At 38.1% G+C, this 17,597-nt stretch overlaps 2 protein-coding genes and 1 long non-coding RNA gene across 3 annotated transcripts; all 3 read left to right on the forward strand.

Moving 5' to 3' along the window:
* LOC108171910 (uncharacterized) lies at positions 1-4,201 on the forward strand. Its single transcript, XM_029109457.2, has 4 exons — positions 1-288; positions 1,920-2,072; positions 2,461-2,507; positions 3,359-4,201. The coding sequence occupies exons 2-4, from the start codon at positions 1,959-1,961 to the stop codon at positions 3,822-3,824; spliced, it is 627 nt and encodes a 208-aa protein (XP_028965290.1). The 5' UTR covers positions 1-288; positions 1,920-1,958; the 3' UTR covers positions 3,825-4,201.
* A 1,114-nt stretch (positions 4,202-5,315) lies between these two features.
* Positions 5,316-6,761, forward strand: LOC103444949 (GRAS family protein RAM1-like). Its single transcript, XM_008383921.3, has one exon. The coding sequence runs from the start codon at positions 5,316-5,318 to the stop codon at positions 6,729-6,731; it is 1,416 nt and encodes a 471-aa protein (XP_008382143.1). The 3' UTR covers positions 6,732-6,761.
* Positions 6,762-15,188: 8,427 nt separating this feature from the next.
* LOC139189032 (uncharacterized) lies at positions 15,189-17,350 on the forward strand. Its single transcript, XR_011572505.1, has 2 exons — positions 15,189-15,660; positions 16,438-17,350. It is a non-coding gene; the product is annotated as an uncharacterized lncRNA (long non-coding RNA).
* Positions 17,351-17,597: the final 247 nt, after the last annotated feature.

Below are 17,597 nucleotides of genomic sequence, written 5' to 3' on the forward strand. Positions count from 1 at the left end.
GTGGCACAAACATGAGTGGTTATTGGAGGAAATACCATGAACCTTCCAACACTTAATCACTAATGGCTGTTAAGCCCTAAAATCTCAGTCTCACGCTCTCGCCCCCTCCACACCGACTCCCTCTCTCAGCCCTCAACCACCCACGACTGTCTCTCCGTTCCGACGCCGCATATAAACACCTTCTCTCCCAGTCTCTCGCCCTCCTAACAACCATTTCCCCATATGACCACCACCACCGACATCCGCCACGGAGCCACCACAGTTTAGTCCACACTACACACTCCAGAGGTAAATTACATCCAAGTTATTAATAGCCAATCATACATAGGAAACGAAGGAATTATAAATTTGTATTTACAAAGATTTTTTTTATCTCATGTTATGTGAGCTCTGTTCCTATTAAGGTTGGTGATGTTTGGTTTCTGGGTATTCAAACGTTGTTCATTTCCCTGTTTTGTTTGTTTTTAATGTCTTCGTTCTAATTGCCTCCTCTGCGTTATTGTGTGAACACTTTGCTCGTGTAAGTGATCCTGCAGTAGTAGAGCGGAGCGGAGAAAACAATTTGGGAGTTTTTTCTCAAGGGTTTGAAGGGTGTAGGTGAACCCGACCCAACTGACCTTATTGTGTATGAGTGTTGTGTTTTTTTTTTTTTACTTCTTGGTGCATTTGTCGGTGTGGCTTTGCATACAAATGTATCTCCTTTTATTGTAGGTATGGTCGGAATTGAGATTATAATCGTATTATTGTGTGTTTAACGCTTTATACCATACACAATCCATTTCCGAATTATTCTGAATTTCCATATCTTTTGGTAGTTTTTGATGTATTGATACTTTGGTGTATGAACCAAAAGAAATGCATTTTTGTGAAATCGTGGAAATGTAATCAGTTCTTTGCACTTGCTATTAAGTTTTCCAAAAAAAGGGCATAGGTTGCCATTTTCTTGGTGACTGCATAACTACTGCTCACAATTGTTCGTTTACTTTATTATTCATATCGTCAAAGAGCAGTTGTCTGTAGAACGGTAAAGGTTCTATCCCGGGACATAAGCCCATTACAAAAGACATGTAACCTATAGTTAAAGGAACTTCTGTTGTTAGTTGTTGTTTTGAAGTATTTTCATTGATTGATCTTATCAAAGTTTTGTTAATTCACTGTTGTGTTCCTGCATTTGTATAGCCAACCTCTATTTGTAAAACATTAACATTCATGAAATTGGAATATCAGTCAAGTATACCATGCTTCTTGTAAGACTGGTTAGCTGTTCCATTTCTTTTTCAATAATTTGGGCCAGGTTTACACCTAAAATTTGTTCGGTGATGTTAGTTTCTAAGAATTGTCAGGCTACTAGAAAAAAAATTGATTTTTCTTTTCAAATTTTTTTCGAAGGATTTGTGATTTATGTTTTGAGTGGAGTTCTAAATGGGACATGACGATTTACTAAAGTGGTTGGATTATTGTGCACTTGGAGGAAGTTTACTGATTGGGTTAATTATAAGGAAAACTAATGAAAAGGGCTTGAAAACTTTGAGTTTTAATGATAAGGACAAAATAAAGGGTAAAGTGAATAGTACGAGGATTGACTTTTTAGTGTAAAAATGTGGTTTTTCGTTAAAGTGAACAGTACCGGGTGCTTTTCGTTAAAGTTCCCATTAATTATATGGTGGTTATCTGGACCATCCTTATAAATGGTTCATTTGTGAAGCGCCATTTACCTTTAGAATGGTAGGTTTTTCTTTCTTTCTTGTATTCATCATCTCGTGTCTACCTGTTTCAATCATCAACCATTGAATCTTGCATTGGTTATGTGCAAATTATTGCTAAATTAAAAGATTAGCAGTATCTACAATTAGTTGCAAACCAAGAATGTCATATATTGATTTGTTTTTTGGATGTCCTGATGATGTTGCATTCAACAGGGTGCAAGTTTGACTCCCCAATTTATTTGTTAATATCTGATGGCGAGCTCTCTGCAACGCTTCTCCAGCCATGTTCGTCTTTCTCGAACCACTTTTGTCTCAGGATCCAAACCTTTCTTGGTGGACGCATTTGTCGAGATCAAACCTGCTGAGGTAAGGATGGTCCTTGGCTTTGAGAAGAACATATTCATAGTGGAGTACAACCCTCAACATTTTTCTTTCTAAAATTTAATCTGATTAATTATCTGTTTTACAGAGTCTTCCATTGGGGCACATAATCCATTTTTTTTATCAAGTAATCTCCTATGTTAGGGAAACAGTTTTGGTATGGCAATACAATGGGGGCATTTGCACAATTTGGTATATTCCTGTGAAAATAAAAAAAAAAAATTTAGGACAGAACATTTTTCTTTCCATGAACTCACAAGTTCTGCGTAGTCACCAAGTCAGTTTTTGCTATCAAAAGTAATTGTGCATTTTTCCTTGGTAATATCTGTTGTCTGTTGTCTTTTCTTCTAATTCTTTCATTGTTACATGACAGCATGTAATGGGCTTACCTGCCACAACTGCAACCCAACATGGACCAGGGTAAGTTGAGAGGTGGAAAATCAATGGAAGTATGTTCCGTTTTTTATTTCTTTTTCCATTTCTTTTTTGTTAGTTTCTGTTGAAAGAATTATGTGGGCTTTGATGAGTGAAATTCTGTTGTAGAATTTGAATTTTCTTTGATCCTACTGGACTTTCTGTGTTTGAGGTATTTTCCATTGCAGTTAACAGCAGTAGATAGGTTTTAACACTTTTTGCATAAGATAGGTCTTTATGCACCTGGATGTTCTGCTCACCGGTGTAAGTACTGGTTTGGTACTGAGGTGCTTTTATAAAAAGTGGGTATAAAAAAAAGTTGAGCTCAAAAATGTGTTTGGTAAACACTTAAAAACAGCTTATTTTCACAGTTTTGGGTGAAAAAATGCTGAAAACGTGAAGCAGCAAAAATGAGCTTATTCTTATAGCACAGCAGAAACAGTTTTTTTTCAAAGCAAAGCAATACCAAACCATGATCAGCTAGAAGTCACTGTCTTAAGGATGTTTTCTGTTATTATCAATAACTTAAAAGTGGTACATAGTTATTATACTTTATGCTTAATGTAATCTTCTGCACCAGGGTCTTTGCTAAACAATGTAAATGTTCCATCAGAAATCCTATTTATGTTTTCTACTGAAGCTATCTAAATACTTGTTTATATTTCATCTTGAGTTCTTTGCGTAGTAACTAATCAAACCGCTCTTCTTAGAGTCAATACCAAATCCAAACTACTTGATGAGGGTGTAATTGCAACATTTTATTACTGCTAGGTTATGAATAGTCAGAGTATCCAAATATTTTTTGCATCAAGGGTTGCCGGAATGTCCAACACATAACAACCAAAAGTTCCCTGCAGGTCCTTATCAAGATTTGCCTCCACTCTTTCCCGTGCCCTCAGCACAGCCACTGCAGCAAATGAGACGCAGACCCAGAAGCTTGAGCGCATTGCTGACGAGCTCCTTGACCTCACAAAGCTCGAGAGGCATGACTACGCCATCCTTTTCAGGCTGAAAATGGGCCTCAATCGGTACGGCCCAGCAATCTCGGGTATTGGCTCGGCATCTTCTGAATCTGGGCCTGCTTCGACAGAATCCAAGATTGCTGAGAAGACTGCATTTGATATAAAGATTGAGAAATTTGACGCAGCGGCAAAGATCAAGATCATAAAGGAGGTTAGGACTTTCACCGACTTGGGACTGAAGGAGGCTAAAGAGTTGGTGGAGAAGGTCCCTGTTGTGGTGAAGAAAGGGTTAACCAAGGAGGAGGCGGGGCCCATTGTCGACAAGCTTAAGGAGTTGGGTGCCACTGTGGTATTGGAATAATTATGCTATTTTGTTTTGCTTATTTCTTTTGTTTCCTTTCACTTAGGATAGTTGAGTTAAATGATAAAGGGAAGATAATATATGCTTTGCACCAGAGTTCTGGAGGTTAGGATTGTTCCTAAACGTTTCCACCACCCAATGAATTATTTTTCTCGGTGGCGATTTTGGTGCTCGTCTTTCAGTCGTCTGCACTTCAAACTGAATATTTTACAATTATTTCTATATTCACACGAGTGCAAGAGGTCAAAATAGGAGCACGGGTATCGCTAGCCTTGTTCTCCATGTGTTTTGTATGGTCAATATAATTATGCACTGATTGTTTCACTGGCTGCTGCCCTGGACTAGTTATTTCTCTATTAACGGCAAATTGAACTGTATCTTTTCTGCGGTGGAGGATGGATGATTTTGGTTTGGTTTGGTTTGGTTTGATTTGGTTTGGTTGACTACCTCCGCTAAATCTAACAGTTTATTCACAAAAAATATAAAGAATTGAACCCAGGACCTTACTCTCGTTGATTTTAAAATAAAATGTCGAGAATTTTATATCCTTGCATTAAAAGAGTTACAGCCGACCAAAAACGTAAGATTTACAAACTGGGTTCACTTAGGTCTGCTTGCTGCTATGTGATGATGCAGCCTTCCTAAAAACAATTCCAGGTATCCATGAGACTGCAAAAACATCTTTTAGCTGATCATGTCGATTTAAAATTTGGCATTGTATTTGAAAGAGCATCTGGGAATCTGCCATATGTCGACCTCAGACTCGATGCGACAGAATACTTGTAAACAACACAATATAAGTTCCATTTTTATTAAACTATGTCCTCCATAACGAAGCCAACCAAGAGAACTTTGATGCTTCCACGTTTTTATATGATTTTTGAGGATTCAAGGTTATCTTTGGACTCATTCAGACGGCTGTTTCAAAGAAAATCCAAGAACCCAATTCCATTGAGGTTTTAGCTCTTCCCCTCCCGTCTTATTTAGGGTAGCCAAATGCTGCCGACGACGACAATGTTTCAAGACGGTAGGTTTGATACCCTAACTTTTTCCCGCTGTTTTTTTTGTCAGAATGCATACGGCATCTTCATAGCCATCGGGATCTATCAAACCAACGGTTTAATTTACGGAGAAAAAATCCAACACTTTTCATAAATTTCCAAAACAGCCTTCATATTTTAATAATACACACAAAAAACAAAATCATCAAATATGTTTTCTAAACCGAAGACATGATTCTCTCTCAAGAAGAATATAAAGATACCCATCTCTTGTCTCTCCATCTCATAGGTTACAAAAAATAATAAATAAATAAAATAAAAAAAATTAACAGAATGGAATTTTCAGAATGAGATATTCCATCCCTTCCTGCCTTATAAATGCTCATTCATGATCTCTTTCATCATGTTCTCAATCTAGTACTAGATTCCCTCTATCTCTCTCTCTCTCTATTATTTTTTAGGGTTTTGTGTTTTTTCTCTCTCTAAATCCATGGAAGACATAGATGAGGAGGAGGAGCTTTTGAATCTTAGCCTTGCGATTGTTACAAGTACAGGGAGGGAAAGATTTAGAAAAAGGAAGAGATCAAGAGATGATGGTGTTGCTAATGGTTCGGTGAGCCCTCTAAACTCTTATGAAGGTTGTGAAGGGAAGATATTCAGGCTTCTTCAAATGAGGGAACAAATGCTAAAAAACCTAGACCACCACAAGAAGAAAGGGGTTGATGTCGATGATGAAGACGGAAAAGGACTGCACCTGATCCACATGTTGCTCATAACAGCCACTGCAGTCAACGAAAACAATGTAGGCTCAGCCTTGGAGCATCTCACTGAGTTGTACAAGAGTGTTTCATTATCCGGTGACTCCATCCAACGAGTAGTGGCTTATTTCGCTGACAGCTTGGCCGCAAGGCTTCTCACACGAAGATCCCCCTTTTATGACATCATCATGAAGGAACCGACGAGCGAAGAAGAGTTTGTAGCGTTCACCGCTCTCTATCGGGTGTCTCCGTACTACCAATTTGCTCATTTCACGGCAATCCAAGCAATCATTGAGGCCTTTGAGAAGGAAGAAGAGAAGAACAATCGTGCATTACATGTTATCGATTTCGATGTCTCCTATGGATTTCAGTGGGCATCTCTTATACAGTCTCTCTCCGAGAAGGCAAGCAGTAGGAAGCGAATATCGCTCAGAATAACTGGGTTTGGAAGAAGCGTGGATGAGCTACGGGAAACGGAGAACAGACTGACAACCTTCTCAAATGGGTTTCAGAATCTTGCTTTTGAATTTCAAGGGTTGTTGAGAGGCTCAAAGCTCGTAAACTTGAGGAAAAAGAGGAACGAAACACTGGCAGTGAATTTGGTTTTTCATTTGAATACTTTGAGCAATAATTTGAAGATATCTGACTTGTTAAAATCTGTACATTTACTTAACCCTTCCATTGTAATCTTGGTTGAACAAGAAGGGACCAGGAGTCCTCGAAGATTCTTATCGAGATTCATGGAGTCTTTGCATTATTTTGCAGCCATGTTTGATTCTTTAGATGAATGTCTGCCATTAGAGAGTGCTGAAAGGTTGAGCATTGAGAAGAACCACCTTGGAAAAGAGATCAAAAGCATGCTCAATTACGACAATAACAACGATGATAATTGTCTGAAAATTGAAAAGATGGAAACATGGAAGGCGAGGATGGAGAGTCATGGTTTTGAAGGAATAAATCTAAGCTCCAGGTCCAAGATACAAGCAAGACTTCTTTTGAAAATAAGGACTCACTATTGTTCACTTGATTTTGATGGAGAGAGTAATGGAGCTGCAGCTGGCTTCAAGGTTTTCGACAGAGATGATGGAAGGACGATATCTCTTGGGTGGCAAGACAGGTATCTGCTTACAGTTTCCGCATGGCACTGAACTGTATCATAACTATATATACTAATCTTCTCTAACACATTCATTAATTATCACTTTGTAATCTTCTTCTTCTTCTTCTTCTTCTTCAGATATAATAACTTTGAATTTAAGCAATTATTGTTTGTTGATGATCATATAGATCAGATTGACTCTTTACACATATTGTATCTGATAAATTCTGGTGAGTTAGTTTGGTTCCTGGAGGCAGACAAGAAAATGAAACAGAGAACACAGAATCGGGAGGAATGTGAAAGGTTTCTTATCTGTGAAGTAATCACAGATATTTCAATAAATATCAACTTATAGGATATTTCCTTACAAGCTAATCTAGAGCAATCTCAGCCCTTGATTCAAAACAAAGATCTAAAGCATACACTTGTCTTATGAGACTAGACATACACTTTTCTATTGATTTCTTCCTTCTTAAACACTTGAACAAAACTGAATTCTATTTAATTCCAACACTCCCCTTTAAATGAATTCTGGTTTTGATCCCAAGCATTCCTCTGAGATAGACAAACCTTTCCCTCGGTAGAGCTTTGGTGAAGATGTCGGCCATTTGATCCTGTGATTTGCAGTAGATCAGTTCAATGGTATTCTCCTGCAAGGCTTCCCTTATGAAGTGAAACTTCCTTTTGATATGCTTGGTTTTCTGATGAAAAATAGGATTCTTGGCCATAGCTATTGTTGATGTGTTGTCACACATAAGTGGTGAAGCATCCACTTGCATTTCACCAAAATCTTTTAACACAAACCTCAACCATATAGCTTGGGAGGTAGCCATTGCAGCACTCACATACTCTGCTTCAGCCGTAGACAATGCAACACTTTGTTGCTTGACAGAAGCCCAAGAAAATATCCCAGAACCGAATGTAAATGCATATCCTGAGGTACTTCTCATGTCATCTTCACTGCCACCCCAATCGCTGTCACAGAAGCCTACCAGAATTGCTTTTTCTCCCTTTTCATATTTGATTCCATAATCCAAGGTCCCTGAGATATACCTTAGTACTCTCTTAGCAGTTCCCATGTGAATTCTCGTGGGATTATGCATAAACCTTGATAAGAGACTGGCTGCATACATAATGTCAGGTCTTGTAGCAGTCAAATAAAGCAGACTTCCAACCATCTTTCGGTATAAGCATTCATCAGCAGATTCAGAACCATCCACTTTACAAAGTTTCTCATTCGTGATCAATGGTGTTGCCACAGATTTGCATCCTTTCAGATTGAATCTTTCAAGCAGTGATTGTGCATACTTCTGTTGATGTATGAAAATCCCAGTAGTTTCTTGTATTACTCCAATTCCCAAGAAGTGATGCAACAAGCCAAGATCCGACATCTCATATTGTCTCATCATTTCCCTTCTGAATTCTTCAATCATTTCTTCACAATTACCAGTAAAGACCACATCATCAACATATATAGGCACAATAAGCATCTCAGAGTTCTCACCAGTTTTTGTATATAATGTAGCTTCACTAGGACTTTTGTTAAATCCACTCTTGCTGAAATAGGAGTCTATCTCACTGTACCAAGCCCTGGGGGCTTGTTTGAGTCCATACAGTGCTTTGTTTAACTTGTAGACCTTCTCCTCTTTATTTGGCACTTCAAATCCTTGTGGTTGATCCACATACACTTCTTCCTCCAAAATTCCATTTAGAAAAGCTGATTTGACATCTAACTGGTGAAGTTTCCATCCCTTTTGGGCAGCAAGAGCAATCAAGGTTCTAATGGTGTCTAACCTTGCCACTGGGGCAAATGTTTCATTGAAATCTACCCCAGGTTGTTGTGAGTAGCCCTTGGCAACTAATCTTGCTTTGTTCTTCTGTATTTATCCATCCAAATTCAATTTGATCTTGTAAATCCATTTCACACCTATCACAGGTTTATCACTCGGTCTATTTACCAATTTCCAAGTAGAGTTTTTCTCAATCATGGCAATTTCTTCACTCATTGCTTTCTGCCATGATTGATCCTTCTCAGCTTCTTCAAAACTCTCTGGTTCAACAACACAATAGTTACACACTGCATAGATCTCATTTAAACTCCTCATTCTCAATGGAGTTGTTTCAGGGGAGGAATCCTGTAATTCTTGTCCTTCTGCATTTGAAGTAGAGGACTGAGATCCTTGTGTTGGAGTTGAAAAATCAGTTTGACTCTCATCTTGTATACAGGTTCATTCACATTTTGCACTTCAGCTTGTGCTTCTTCCATTGCTAGTGGAAATGAGATAGTGTCTATGTTAATGGTTTCCCAATTCCATGCTTCATTCTCCTTGAACACCACATCCCTTGAGAGAATCACTTTACGTGACTCAATATTGTAGAGCCTATAGCCCTTTTCACAGCTTCCATAACCTACAAGGACACACTTGACACTATTGATCTCAAGCTTGTGTCGTAGTTGAGATGGTATCTGTGCATAGCAGATTGATCCGAACACCTTCAAGTGCTTCACACTTGGTTTTCTGCCACTAAATGCCTCAAACGGTGTTTTCTTCTCAAGTGCTTTAGTTGGACACCTGTTTAGGAGATACACAGATGTATTGACAGCTTCACCCCAAAAAGAAAGTGGCATTTTCTTATCATGGAGCATTGACTTGGTCATTTCAACCACGGTCCTGTTCTTCCTCTCAGCCACACCATTCTGTTGTGGTGTGTAGGCCACTGTCAATTGCTTCTGTAATCCTGCTCCTTCACAGAATTCTTGGAACTCAAGTGAAGTGAATTCACCACCTCTGTCGCTTCTTAGTCTTTTGATCTTGAGACCACTCTGAAGTTCAACCATCATTTTGAATTTCTTGAAGATTGAAAAGACTTCACTCTTGTTTCTCATAAGATATACCCAAACCATCCTGGTGCAGTCATCAATGAATAGCAGAAAATATATGTTCCCACTGAGTGTAGGTGTCTTCATTGGACCACACACATCTGTGTGTATGAGTTCTAGAGGTTGACTTGCTCTCCATGCACTTCCAGTTTCAAAAGAGTCCCTGTGATGCTTCCCCAATATGCAACCTTCACACGGTTCTTTAGTCTCTTGTAACTCAGGAAGACCAGTCACCATTTGTAGTTTCTCCAATCTCTTTAAACTGTGAAAGTTGAGATGTCCGAACCTCTTATGCCATAACCAAGAGTTTTCTGCAACACTTGCTTTTAGAGCAATTGAATCATTGTAATCTAGCATAAGTGGAAAGCTTTTGTTTTCTGTCATGCCAACTTGTGTTACCAAGTTTTGGAGGCTTCTGTCATCAAAGATCTCCACCATATTGTCTTCAAAAAGTAAGAAGTAACCATGAGCAATCATCTGTCCCACACTAAGGAGATTCTCATCAAGACCCGGTACAAGTATTACATCCTTGATGGATCTTCTTCCACCCTTTGTCTCTAGAACAAGAGTTCCTTTTCCAGTAGCTTCCATTAGTTGTCCATTCCCCATTTTAACTCTGCAATTGAAGCTTCTGTCAATGTTGATCAGTAAGGATTCATATGCAGTCATGTGATTACTGCATCCACTGTCAATATACCATATTCCTTTCTTGTTTTCAGTTTTTGCAACACTACAAGCATAAAAGACATTTACTTCCTCTTCTTCTGCTCTATGTGCATAGTTGACAACTTGGTTCCTTCTTGGATTACAATCTTTTGCTAGATGGCCAAATCTGTCACACTTGGAGCATTTGGGTTTTCCCTTGAACTAGCAAACACCATAGTGTAATTTGTCACAGATTTTACACTTGGTTTTGGTAGACTCACTGCTAGATTTTGATTTTGATTGTGAAGTATGGTTGTTGTCCCATTTCTTCCCTTTTCCTTTCCATAATTTCTTTTGATTTGAGTTGCTCCCTTGACCCCTGTAACTGCTATCTCTCTCAGTCACACTTAGGCTAGTAAAAGCCTTTTCAGCTAAGTTTTCAGAATGCATATTTAACCTCTGCTCATAGCCTTTCAATGTACCAATCACTTCTTGAACCTCAATGGAGTCAAGGTCTTTAGTTTCTTCTATAATAGATGCGATGGAATCATAAGATTTAGGCAAGCTAATAAGTATCTTTTGCACTAATCTTTGATTTGTCAGTTCTTCACCAAGAGTTTTCATTTGATTCACAATATCAGTCAATCTTGTTAAATAAACAGATAGAGCTTCACCATCATTCATCCTAGTGTACTCAAAATCTCTTCTTAAACATTGTAGTTTGACAGACCTAACCTTTTTATCACCACGAAATTCTTGTTGAAGAACATCCCATGCAGTCTTGGAGGTTTCAAAGTTTGAGATTCGAGGAAAGATCTCATCAGACACTGCCCCTTGAATGATACCAAGAGCTTTTGCATCTCTTGTTTCATTAACTTTCATTGCTATCTTCCTCACAGACTGTTGATCTTCATCGCTAGAATCATTTTCAGTTTCTACAGTTTCATAACCCTTGTCCACCAAATTCCAGAGATCATGTGATTTGAATATGGTCTTCATATTGATGGACCAAAAATCGTAGTTGATCCCATTGAAAATAGGAGCCCTCAGATCTCCTCCACTGCTCGAAGTAACCATGTGAGGCTTTGTAAGAACAGATGAGATTTTCACGATCTGGGTATGTTTTTCCCCCTTTCCTTTTCAGAGATACGAAGCACACACACAAAACGCCCAGTCCTGAATTTGATCAGAACCTAAGCTCTGAGGCCATGATAAATTCTGGTGAGTTAGTTTGGTTCCTGGAGGCAGACAAGAAAATGAAACAGAGAACACAAAATCGGGAGGAATGTGAAAGGTTTCTTATCTGTGAAGTAATCACAGATATTTCAATAAATATCAACTTATAGGATATTTCCTTACAAGCTAATCTAGAGCAATCTCAGCCCTTGATTCAAAACAAAGATCTAAAGCATACACTTGTCTTATGAGACTAGACATACACTTTTCTATTGATTTCTTCCTTCTTAAACACTTGAACAAAACTGAATTCTATTTAATTCCAACAGTATCAACTCAGATAAGCAGAATAATGCAGTTCCATTTTACTTCATCTATTTCAGTATCAATTAAGAACGTCCTCCAGTCCCATATATATTTATATATAATTGACATTGCTTTGATACAAAATACACCATATTAGATAGCTAAGAACCCGTTTGATAACAATTTCCTTTTGTTGAGATGTGAGGAAAGTATTCGAATGAATGATGGATGAAAGAAGAGTGGTGGGGAGGGAGAGAAATAAATAAAGAAGAACGAATAAAAACAAAACAACTTGGAATAGTTTTTAGTTTTCCCTTTCTGTACCTGTATTACACATTTCATCTACATCTATCAAACCATTTTACCTTAGGCTGGCCGGTCAGAGGAGCCTGGTGAGATGGCCGCCTAGGGTTCCCCATCGAGCGAAGGTCCATGTTAGTCTAGAACTAATGTACTAAGTTAGGACTTTTTGTTTATTGGCTTCTTGACTATAAAACTACACGCATATTTACTTGTAATTGCTCTTATCACTCAGTCCCCTAATAGGATAGACTTAGAAATATGGTAGTGGCAATTCAAGGTTGATTTCATGAGAGAAATGAAGTAGCTTGGTACAAGTTCAAGGTATGATCACATGCATACATTTCATGCATTTGCACTTGGGATTTTCATATACGATTTTTATCACAAATGGTCTTTGAAATTGACCCTCACATAGTCCCTGAAATGTAGTCCCTAAAAATAGGTGTCGCAAATCAATGTTGTCATTCCGTCACAATTCTATTAAAAATTCTATTAGGTGCTGATGTGGCACATAAATGGGTGCCATAAGTCTTTTTTTCTCACAAGTGGTCCTTGAAATTGACCCACGACATCAAAATGGCCCCTGAAATCGACATGCAACATCAAAATGGTCCCTAAAATTGAAAATCGATCAATGTAGCCCCACAAGTAAGTGTCCCAAATCAATGTAGTCATTCCGTCACAATTCTGTCAAAAATTCTATTATGTGCTGATGTGACACATAAATGGATCACACGAGTCTAATTAAATTAGTGGTGTGATATCCACACACCCCATTTTACTTCTCACACACCTTTCTAATTTTTGGCCGTCAAATCGGATGAATTGAAGAAGATCAACGGATAGAAATTAACAAAGGGTGTGTGAGAAGTAATTTGGGGTGTGTAGATAGCACACCCCTTAAATTAAAAAAAATTACAAATAGGTTTAATAATTTAATAGTTAATAAAAGTTGTGAACCTAAAAACCCAATCCTACAATCACCTCTGATCCCAGTCCACATCCTCTACCTCCTTTGCTGTTTATCCTCTAAAAAAAAAAATTCTCAATACACCCATCTTTACACACTTCGACACCCTTCACCTAATTGAACCTAGATCAAGATCACCTTTGGTGATGGCTTGGCTGATTGGCAAAGACTTATGGGACATTATTGTTAACATTTAGGCTGTCAACATCCTCACAACCTTAATCTTGGAAAGCTTGTTCAGGACTTCTCTGGTGGTCTGGTGACTCAAATAACGGCGATGTCTGCCTTGAGATAATGAGGTTATAACCGAGGTGCATCTATTGTTGGTTGAAAACTATTTCCAAACCCCATTTCAGCCCTTGGTTAAACCTTGTGCCTTTGAGAATTTATGGAATGGATCTCTCTTTGGAGTAGTTCCTACTATAAGAAAAAAATTCTATTGTGCAAAAAGGTATTTAGACAACTTTTTTAATTAATTATTAAACCCACAACAACACATAACTTTTTTTTTTACAGAATTGTGGCAGAAGGATCATATTTATTTGCGACACTTATTTTCAAGGACTACATTCATCGATTTTTAATTTTAGGGACTATCTTGATGATTTGGGTCAATTTCAGGGACCATCTTGATGGTGTGAGTCAGTTTCAAGGATCATTTGTGATAAAAACCCATAAATTTTGTAGGGCCCATTTATGTGCCACATCAGCACTTAATGGAATTTTTAACAAAATTGTGACGGAATGACTACATTGATTTATGACACCTATTTTTAAGGACTACATTGATTGATTTTCAATTTTAGGGACCATCTTGATAGTGAGAATAAATTTCAAGGATCATTTGTGATAAAAACCCTTTCATATATACTCCACTTAGGATTTTCATATGTACTATTATGAATTATCACATTTTTCAAACGTCTCGAACATAAGAAACCCTAATTAGATCTAATAACTATTGTTCAACTTCAACCCCAACAAGTGGTTTCAGCGAAAGGTGTGCCAAACCCTAAATTAATAAAGTTTATGATTGTGGCAGAAAAGTGCTACTTTTACTACCATTTTCATACCGCATTCATATCATCTCTTTAATAGTGGTAGGTCCTGCTTTTATTGGAGATGTGATACAAATGTGGTGTGAAAAATGTGATAAGTATAGCATTACTTTTTTAGCATGTAAGTTAACACTACTCTTATCGTACTTACACACGTGGGATGGCCTTTCATACATCTCTCCCTTTATTTTCCTCACACCATGAAAATGCTTACTCCGTCCTTGTCAATGGTTGCAAACAGTTCATCCTGCAACAATCCATCATTCTCAAATTATCTTAATCTCAAAAGTGCTGGTCCGAAGTCGATCCTCAATGATCCCCGTCCAACCCCTGCATGGCATTTTGAGTATGATCGATGTTCTTAAAATCGTTATGCGGTAGTCGGCCATCAGGGAGGGGCCTAGTGCTTAAGGGACTAGACTGGTGCTTAGATGGGGGCCTAAACGGTTTTTTTATTTAATTAAATTTACAATATAACATATAAATTAATAAGTGTATGCTTATACTTAAAAAATACTATAATTTTATTCGGAAACATAAATTGGAATATGGAACGATATATAAACTATAAAGTACTACAATATATTGAAAACAATGAGAACAAACAAATTATGAGTGTTCATCAAGGTATCCAACAAAGTCTCCCACAATTTATTGAAAAATAAAATGTAAAATAAAAGTTATTTATTTACTGTATAAAAGAGAGAGTTGTGACCTGAGTCATTTTCTTAAAAAAGACAAATAAAACCAAAAAGTCTAAAAGCGCCCAACGCATCTAAGGGCTGGTTTGGTATTGCTGTGCTTTGAAAAATTAATCGTGGTGTTGGGCTTTTAGAACATTGTAGGGCTATGGAGATGTTAATGCATTCAACGTGACTATCAAGATTGCCCTTGAGATATCTAATAATAGAGATACAACCTATCAAAAGTGTTTATAAACCTACGTCAACCCTAAATTTCCACAAATTTCATCAACTACCATGCATAATTAACCATGCACACTAAATCAATTTATCAAAATGAACACAAATAATAACTTTACTTCTAGAGTTCTTGTAGTTGCTCAAGTCAAATCAACATCCCGAAATTTCAAAGTCCTAAAACCAAGCAAAGAACGAATTACGGGTTGTTTTTGTGTCGAAGGAAAACATTTGAATTCGGGGAAATTTTTTGGGCGGATGGAGACAACAAAGTAAATGCACGGTTTTTCTTTTACATCGGCAAATTAATTTTTTATAACTATTTTCCACTTTTGTTGTGACCCGGCTTTAGTAATGAGCTCAAAATTATCCAAAAAATAAAAGAGAGAAGATGGGAGGTCTAGGGTTTCTGCCCGCGAGGCGCCGCTGGTGTCCTCGCAATGTTCTGTTGTGGGTGTCCTTTAGGGTTTTCATATGGGTAAGAGATAATTGCCTTAGAGGTAAGGAGATCTTTGTTGATTACGTACTAGGTGAGTGCTTGGTTACCCTAATTAGGATTCCGATAATTGGGAATAGGTTAATCGTGAGTTCGAGTAGGTTAAGGTTAAGTGCAAACTGGTTTCTAGATAAGTGGGTGGTGAGTCCCGAGGAGTCGATTGAACTGCTGTATCCTCATTTCCCAGGTGTTATAGCTCTTTGGTGGTGTCTGGCAAATCGATGTGAGAAATTAGGTTACTTTACTCTATTTAATCCTTTATGTATTGTTTTCTGGTTGGTAATTGGTCTCTTTGCCTTATTTTTACTATGTTTTTTTTTTTGGCTTGTTGGTTTGTGCTTTTTGGTGTCGTTCTACATTCTGTGTTTGTGTAAACTTGGTTTTTTGAACTTGGGGTTTTTATTTGCTGCTCTAATTATGACTGGTATTATTTGGGGTGTTGTTAACTTCCTTTCGAGGTTGCTATACCTGGAGACGTTTGATCTTCCCAAGTTCATTTTTGCTTATTCTTTTTGGCTTTAGGCTGACGTTTTGGAGTTTTTTAAGCCTCTTGCTAGTGTTTGTCGCTTCTTCTCTCAGTAATTGGTTGAGTTTGGATTTTATGACATGTAGTGTAGGTTATTTGGGTTTCACTTTCGTGTTTTTCTTTATTGTGTTAGTGTGCTTTGATGGCTGGTTCCCCTCTAACTTCTCTATATGTTCTACTTTTGGTGGTGCCTCATCTTCCCATCAAAGTTCTTGTTTTCTTCTCCTTTGTTTCCCAGAGATCTTAAAATGACAAACCCTCTGCTTGCTACTTAATCCTCTAGCAATGTCTGCAAGTTTAGAATCTGTTCTGAGGGTTATATCCCGAGCTGGGAGAATCCTTTCCTTGTTTCTTAGCCTGGTCAAGACCCGGTTGTTGTTGAAAAGGCTATGAGCACGTTATTATGGAACGTGAAGTAACCAGGGTGAATACCCATTTATACTCTTCTATTAATGTTAAGCACATGCTTTCCAGGGTTCTGATGAGGATGATTTGAAATTTTTCCTGAAGAATCGACTATGGTACGTGCAAGGTCAAATTTTTCATCTTGAAAGGTGGACAACAAATTTTAAGAACACGGATGTTATCACCAAGCTGGTTGTCTGGGCTCGCCTACCTCGTGTCCCTGTGCAATACAAAGAAAAGAAGATTATCAAGGATATTACCTAGCCTATTGGTCGAGTGAACAAAGTAGATGAGGTGACATTTGGCTTAAATGGCCTTTTCGTCAAAGTTCTTCTGGAAGTTGACTTACGTTTTCCTCTTAAACGTGTGCTCATTGTTAACCATAAGGATGACTACCCAATCCTTATTAGATACGAAAAAAATTTGAAGAATAAAGCTTGAGGGACATGTGTGCACTGAAATTAAAGCTGTTGACGGGTGCTTTATGGTTGACAAGGTTTTTGAGGACGTACCATCTGTTTACCTGGAGGACGTGGTGGTGGATGAAGATATAAAGGCTAGTTTACAGGAGGATGTGATGCTCTACTTTCCAAATGCTACAAATATGGAAGAAGACTACATGGAGATGGAGAGCCTAGCCAACGCATGGAGGACATGGGCCTTGATGAAGAAGGTTGGACTACGGTTGTTCCAAGATGGAGGAAAAAAGTGGATAAGAGGAAGACTAGTTATAGTTTCAGGGATGACAAGTCACATAGAGATGTGGTCTCCTGTCTTAAACCAAAGTGGGTGGCAAATGATGACATTATGCAGGACTGGAGAATGGTTGGGAAATCGAAAGAGCGTGATCAGCAGGTAAGTGAGGGCACAATTAAACATCAGGGCAATGCTAGACCTGATCATAAAAATGATAATAATTTGTTAACTGATTGGGATATGTCTGTTTTATCTATCATTGAAGATTTGAATGCGTTATTAGTTCCTTTTGAGTCTTACTACACTAGTGATTTTCGACTATGCAACAACAATAACAAAGCCTTTTCCCACTAAGTGGGGTCGGCTATATGAATCCTAGAACGCCATTACGCTCGGTTTTGTGTCATATCCTCCGTTAGATCCAAGTACTTTAAGTATTTTCTTAGGGTCTCTTCCAAAGTTTTCCTAGGTCTTCCTTTACCCCTTCGGCCCTGAACCTCTATCCCGTAGTCACATCTTCGAACCGGAGCGTC

The sequence above is a fragment of the Malus domestica genome, chromosome 10, assembly GCF_042453785.1.
Source record: "Malus domestica chromosome 10, GDT2T_hap1".
Lineage (NCBI taxonomy): Eukaryota > Viridiplantae > Streptophyta > Magnoliopsida > Rosales > Rosaceae > Malus > Malus domestica.

Bases quoted from the DNA above. Each gene is read 5' to 3' on its own strand.
- LOC108171910 (XM_029109457.2), top strand. From the start codon at position 1,959: ATGGCGAGCTCTCTGCAACGCTTCTCCAGCCATGTTCGTCTTTCTCGA. The intron at 2,073-2,460 runs GTAAGGATGGTC...GTTACATGACAG, and splicing joins TCGAGATCAAACCTGCTGAG to CATGTAATGGGCTTACCTGC. The intron at 2,508-3,358 runs GTAAGTTGAGAG...AGTTCCCTGCAG, and splicing joins GCAACCCAACATGGACCAGG to GTCCTTATCAAGATTTGCCT.
- LOC103444949 (XM_008383921.3), top strand. From the start codon at position 5,316: ATGGAAGACATAGATGAGGAGGAGGAGCTTTTGAATCTTAGCCTTGCG.